The 6537-nt window shown below is 30.5% G+C and overlaps 3 protein-coding genes across 3 annotated transcripts; 1 reads left to right on the plus strand and 2 right to left on the minus strand.

Annotated features, from left to right (window-relative positions):
- Window positions 1–200: 200 nt before the first annotated feature.
- Window positions 201–945, minus strand: LOC105617604 (nicotinamide riboside kinase 1). The gene has a single exon (XM_012199159.1). The coding sequence runs from the start codon at window positions 943–945 to the stop codon at window positions 370–372; it is 576 nt and encodes a 191-aa protein (XP_012054549.1). The 3' UTR covers window positions 201–369.
- A 643-nt stretch (window positions 946–1588) lies between these two features.
- Window positions 1589–2565, minus strand: LOC105617605 (active regulator of SIRT1-like). The gene is made up of 4 exons (XM_012199160.1): window positions 2502–2565; window positions 2309–2413; window positions 1946–2094; window positions 1589–1705 (listed from the first exon to the last, which is right to left on the minus strand). Exons 1-4 carry the CDS (start codon window positions 2563–2565, stop codon window positions 1589–1591), a joined length of 435 nt encoding a protein of 144 aa, XP_012054550.1.
- Window positions 2566–2843: 278 nt separating this feature from the next.
- On the plus strand, window positions 2844–5100 carry LOC105617606 (peroxisomal N(1)-acetyl-spermine/spermidine oxidase). The gene is made up of 3 exons (XM_012199161.1): window positions 2844–3021; window positions 3587–4127; window positions 4239–5100. Exons 1-3 carry the CDS (start codon window positions 2844–2846, stop codon window positions 5098–5100), a joined length of 1581 nt encoding a protein of 526 aa, XP_012054551.1.
- The last annotated feature ends 1437 nt before the right edge of the window (window positions 5101–6537 follow it).

The following is a 6537-nucleotide window of genomic DNA, read 5'->3' on the forward strand; positions in this document are numbered from 1 at the left end:
TTTAAAACGTTTAACGTTTTAAATTAAGTTATTAATTATTAGTTAGTTACGTACTATATATATATAGTATATATATATATATAAGTAAGTATATATATATATATATATATATATATATATATATATATATATATATATATATATATGTGTGTGTGTATATCAAGGAAAATCTTTATAGAAAAATATCAAAAAGCTTACAAATTATTGAAAATTTTTTATTTGCAATATTAAATATCTTCACAATATCCATTTAATTTTTTGTATCTTTCGGAATGTATAAAAGAAAAACTTCTCTTTTTTTTGTTTCAGGCTGATGATACTTGTATAATTTAAATTTAATCACAAGAAGAGTTAAACTGAGTTACATTTTTAAGATAATAATTGATCAATTTTCTTGAAAACCATTTCACAAATTTCTTCCATATCCTTCGATCCATCGATAAATGTTACAGTTTCATACAGCTCATTGTTTTGTATAACTTCATTTTTGTACTTTACAAATTCAGGCCATACTATTTTATCAAAATATCCCGGCACATCAGGTGGCTCATATATACGATTTTTTCTTCGTTTCCAACATTGCTCCTTTGTCAATGTTAAAAAGTATTTATAGTCACATAAATCTGTGATGGCCTTATGTTCGAAGAGTAAGAAACCATCCAATATCAATAACTTCTTTGAATCGATTGGATTTTTTTCGGGAGACTGAAGTATCTTTATAACATCTGAATACATTTTTTGCATATCCAAGCTTGTTGATAGTTCCCAATTTACGTGATTCAATTCCTGTATCTTAACATGACGTGGATCGCCTGGTGGCAAAAAATAATTATCTTGACATACCAGAACGGATGTTGGAAAATAATCATGGATCTTATTAGCCAATGTACTTTTTCCACTACAGGTTGCACCAGATATACCAACGACAAACCACTGCTTCGCCATTTTTAATTTGCTTGCAAGAGTATCATAGTAGTACTTGATCTACTAGTGTAGATAAGAGAGTTTATTACATTCGTTTAATAAGTTTATAACATTCGAATAACCCTGAGTAAATTGAATGACGTAACCTCTTCCTCTTTATCTCCCTCTCATTATACAATTTTATACATTCTTACATTCCTTATAACACATTCATGCATGTATATCACAAGTTGTATATATGAATGTTACAAAATACAATATAATGATTACGCAATGTTACAATAATAATATAGTCGATATCGCTGCATGTTTTGACAACTTGCTACTAAGTTGCTACTCCATATTTTCTATTTTATGAAACAAGTGTGATTTCACATGATATATGGTAAAGAGTATCAAACCACCGACGAAAATTAGCCCAAAACTCGCGGGAATTATCAAAGCCAAATCGTACGAGTAAAAAAATGATCTTAATCTACTATCGTCGATAAACGGTAGACCGATTACCCACACAGTATAATAGAGAAACAAGACGAATGTTAATATTAATATTACTTTTCCTCTTTGACGATCACTATCAAACATTGTTGAACATTTCTATTTTGATTTTAACTTTTAGTTTACACATTGTGCTATTTCTTATAGTTCAATGTCATTATCAATATTATTCCACATATTCTTGTTCAAAGTTCTTGAAGTCTTCTTCTGTAAAAGCTGTTTCTTCTGATTTCTTGAATTTTTCTTGTTGAATGTATTTCTTTCCTACAGCACGTTGCAACAACTACAAAATATTTCATGAATTAGTCAAGAACGCTTGAGGACTGTAGTCTGCAACAAGTCTGTATTTCTAATTTAAATTCTCTTTAAAACTTTAAATAAATGTTTAAGTATCTTTGTGTTTTTCTTTAGATATTTGTTTTAAATCATATAGTACAAGAGCACAAAGTAAGTACAACAATATAAAATATAAACACGAAAAATTTGTCGAAATTCAAAATTTATAAAACATAATTTTTCATACATTATTTGCTGTTTCAGCATTTATTCGATTACTGCTGAATAAAAGGAGTCGTTGTATATTTTCATCAGTAGGATCTTTTAGAGTGGCTAAGCGTTTCTGAGTCTCATAAACAGTAGTTTTGCTGGATCGACCCAAAATAGTATCAAGTTCTATAAAAAGAAAATATAAAATTTAATTTCTCTTATAGATCTTTCAATATGTATCTAATAATATATTACTCATGAAAATATAATAAAATATATCGTAATTAAATAATTTATAATCTATAATTTTATAATCTATAATTATAAAAGATATAAAGAATAATAAATTTCATATGAGGCTTATCTATTAGATTATGTGTATTTAAATGATAATTATAACCTGTCTTATCGTTTTTAGAGATTATCCTATGTTTAATGGGAATTAGATCCAAGGCTCCTTTGTAATATCCTCTAATATCCTTACGTTTCTTCTTTTTCCTTTGTTCTGAAATTTATTTTATCTGAAATAAATACTTGTATGCGCATCGTTTAGTAAATATACATATGTACACATGCGGTTTCAATGAACTAACCTCTCTGTGAATCTTCTTCATAACCCAATAATTCTAAGCTTTTATGCACGAGTGAATTAGACATTTCTCTGAATATCACGATGTAACTTAATTAATAGAATAACGCAAATTATTCGTTAAATTCCTAAAAAAATTAACATTATCGATAAAATTACACCGACATAACTGGCAAACAGCCGAAAAATACGATACTGACTTACTAAAATTATGCAATTGCATGAAACTAGGGTTTTTACAGATGCTATATTTCGAAAGTGTGATATCCCTATACACACATGTATGGTATGTGTATGTAATTACAGCTGTGACAGCGAATATGGCTGATATCGTTCATATGTAAACATGGCGGAACCTGCAAATAATTCGGAGGATGACAACCTGTCATGTAAGATCTTGATTATCGGTGCCGGTATGGCTGGATTGTCCGCGGCAACTCATTTATTGAAGAATAACGAGACGGATTTTCTCATCGTCGAGGCGCGCGGACGTATTGGTGGACGAATCATCGCGGCGCAAGTCGGTACGATCAGTCTAACCTCTCCTTATCTTGACAACTTGCTTCTAAATTTATTTACTTTGTGATACATCAGTGACCGATTCCACCAATTATAGCAATATTAATTAACAATATACTAGGAGGTTTAAAATCATCATTTATCTTTAGAATTTTTGAATATGTATGTACAAATTATGTGACGGTAGAAGACGAAGTAGAATCAGTACTTTAAAGAAACATCGATTATATAAATCGATTTTTCGAAATAATTAAATATATTTACGTGAATTTTGTATGACATTGATTACAGAATATATAATTCTATATGTAAGCAGGGAAATATTATTTTTGTATATTTAGCAAATTTGATAAGTCTTTTGTCAGCCTTTTGTGAAAAAATTTTTCATCAATTGCATATTTTATTATTTTTATAATATAAAATAATTTTATTTAGAAAAATCTGAAATGACAAGTTATAATATTGATATTTTTTCTTTATAGAAACATACATGAGGTGTTATTGCTATCATTATTTAAAAAATAAATAGAATATCTTCAAAGAAAAGTTTTTTTTTTCTATCTCATCTAGGCAATGAAAAAGTTGAGTTAGGAGCAAACTGGATCCACGGAGTGTTAGGTAATCCCATGTTTGAGTTGGCGATGGCAAATGGTTTAATAGACATTGTACATGTGCCGAAACCTCATAAAGTGGTGGCAGCATTGGAGGATGGAAAACAATTGCCATTTCCTGTATTACGAGAGATCTATGAGGCTTACGTATGCTTTTTGAGGCGATGCGAAGAATATTTTCTGAGCATGTACAGTCCACCAGATGGTATAACCAGTGTTGGAGCACATATTGCTTTGGAAGCAGAGATATATCTGTCTTCTGTACCACCTGAACAACGAAGAATAAGACAGCTAATCTTTGACTGTTTACTCAAAAGAGAAACTTGTGTCACGGGTTGCGACAGTATGGACGATGTAGATCTTCTAGAAATGGGCTCCTACGATGAACTTCAAGGTGGTAATATTAGTCTTCCGAACGGATATAGCGCTATATTGGAACCAGTTTCGAAACACATACCAAAGGAGTGTATACTTATGAAGCATGTTGTAACAAAGATTAGGTGAGCTTACAATAATTTAATAAATGCATGAAAATACATCAATTTTTGAATCATTGAATGAAACATGTAACAAAGACTCTAATATGAACTTATTATTCATTTTTATTTTAGGTGGCAGAAACAACAATGTTGTCAAGATGATGTCGATCCTACAGGAAAATCTGATTTTAAATCAAATAGCCTTATAGAAGTACAATGTGAAAATGGAAAGACGATCACTGCGGAGCACATAGTATGTACGTTACCATTAGGCGTTTTAAAAAGGACAGCTAAGGATTTGTTCGAACCGTCGTTGCCCACATACAAATTGGAAGCAATAAACAGACTAATGTTCGGTACAGTGAATAAGATATTTCTCGAATACGAACGGCCTTTTTTAAATCCTGGTGTATCGGAAGTGATGCTCCTTTGGGATGACGATCGATTATCTGAAGCAGAAAAGCGGGATATTAGTAAGACCTGGTTTAGGAAGATATATTCGTTTATTAAGATCTCGGACACGTTGCTACTCGGTTGGATATCCGGTCGCGCGGCAGAATACATGGAAAAGCTGAGTACCACAGAAGTGTCAGAAGTGTGCACGACAATCCTGCGGCGATTTCTTAATGATCCTTTCGTACCGATTCCGAAGAACTGTTTGCGCACCACGTGGCAATCTCAACCATATACGCGAGGTTCATACACTGCGATGGCTGTAGGAGCGAGTCAATTGGACATCAGAAGTTTGGCTGAGCCGTTGGTTCAGAAGAAAACGGAAGATAACGCAGACGAAACAGTCAAAATTCTGGTGGCATTTGCGGGCGAACATACTCATTCTTCGTTCTATAGTACAGTACATGGAGCATATTTAACTGGTCGAACAGCGGCTGAATTACTCTTGGGTACCAAACAGAGTGAGAAGCATGCCTTAAGTCTTAGTTGTGAGGATACCAGCGATCTCAGTTCGTGGATACAAGGCATTTCTTTAAATTAATGCATATTTTTTTAAATAAGAAAACTGTGACATTAAAAACGTTTATAGATGTATTTAGCTAATATACATACGGCGTTTACGTTTGTGCAATTATTTTTTTTTGTAAATACTATAGTGAAACAGTTGTCATTTTACATCGTGTACATAATGGTGCTTCTTAGGATTTTAAAACTTTATAGTTATATGTGAATAACGTGTGCATTTATTTTATAATATCGTACTTTGTTAAGGAAAAATAAGTAAAGCTTACACCAGAACTGTATATTAACGACATTGTCATATACGATGTCATAAATGCTGTGAATGATGTCACATAAAATTCGGCGAAAATCTTTGGAAATACATAGATAGAAAATATCTTGAGAATGATTATGAACAATGCGTATGTGCACGTTTTTATGCAAATTTTTATTTTATAAAGCTGAGTCGATATAATGTTATTTGCTAAACTCGTGTAGATAATATATTGAATTGAATCCAAAGACAAGCCTAACGCTTAAGTATTCGTGCGAAACATAACAATATTTCTACGATTAGTCTTTTCACAAATCTACACACACACACACACACACGCGCGCGCGCGCGCGCGCACGCACACACACACACACACACACACACACACACACGCACACACACACACATACACACATTACGAAGTAAATTATTGAGATTTTATAAAAATTTTTTTTTCTTTAAAGTAAATTATATATTATTTATTCTCAATTTTCTCATACATGTTTTTTTTTAGATATTAATTATTCGTTTGCTTTTTATTACTCATTACATATCGTACTTATTGTTTAGTAAAGCAAAGTTTCATTAAGTTAGGATTAATTTAATCTAGTCATTGAAATCGAGATATATATAAATGGTATTTGAGAAATAATAAATTATATCACGCGTGTCACTGCTTCTACAAAATAGAACAGGCATTTATATGCATATTTTACGTTTCCAGATGCGGTTATGTGCCATAAATTGATTAGTATTAACTTTTAAAATATTAAGTGAACGAAAAAGATACGAAACATTTATCTTTTTGAAATAATTCAACTATACATACATATGTGAATTCACGTAATTAATGAAAATAAAAGTCATTATTTATTAAATTTTGCACTTCTTTGTTTGTATTTCTTTAAATTAATATAACATCTATAAGAAGCAAGTCTAATATATTATTTTATCATTTAAAAGATTCATAATTCATGTTATCAAATTAGAAAAAAAATATATAATAATATTAATTAACACTACAATTGTATTAATTTTTTATTGTGTTGATAAAAAACAGCAAGTTTATAATTGATATGTATAACATTATCGTTTTCTCATGATATATTTTATTTCTTTTCTGTTATGATTAATATATATATATATATATATATATGAACATATCTATGATCTTTATCTATGATCTTAGTTTTAACTAAATAA

The sequence above is a fragment of the Atta cephalotes genome (assembly GCF_000143395.1).
Source record: "Atta cephalotes unplaced genomic scaffold scaffold00013, whole genome shotgun sequence".
Taxonomy (NCBI): Eukaryota; Metazoa; Arthropoda; class Insecta; order Hymenoptera; family Formicidae; genus Atta; species Atta cephalotes.

What these genes read in the sequence shown, in the direction of transcription:
- LOC105617604 (XM_012199159.1), bottom strand. Translation starts at nt 945, where the DNA reads ATGGCGAAGCAGTGGTTTGTCGTTGGTATATCTGGTGCAACCTGTAGT.
- LOC105617605 (XM_012199160.1), bottom strand. Translation starts at nt 2,565, where the DNA reads ATGTCTAATTCACTCGTGCATAAAAGCTTAGAATTATTGGGTTATGAA. An exon ending in TGAAGAAGATTCACAGAGAG is followed by an intron (nt 2,414 to 2,501) that starts GTTAGTTCATTG and finishes AATAAATTTCAG; the next exon opens with AACAAAGGAAAAAGAAGAAA. An exon ending in CTCTAAAAACGATAAGACAG is followed by an intron (nt 2,095 to 2,308) that starts GTTATAATTATC and finishes TTCTTTTTATAG; the next exon opens with AACTTGATACTATTTTGGGT.
- LOC105617606 (XM_012199161.1), top strand. Translation starts at nt 2,844, where the DNA reads ATGGCGGAACCTGCAAATAATTCGGAGGATGACAACCTGTCATGTAAG. An exon ending in AATCATCGCGGCGCAAGTCG is followed by an intron (nt 3,022 to 3,586) that starts GTACGATCAGTC and finishes TATCTCATCTAG; the next exon opens with GCAATGAAAAAGTTGAGTTA. An exon ending in CATGTTGTAACAAAGATTAG is followed by an intron (nt 4,128 to 4,238) that starts GTGAGCTTACAA and finishes TTTTTATTTTAG; the next exon opens with GTGGCAGAAACAACAATGTT.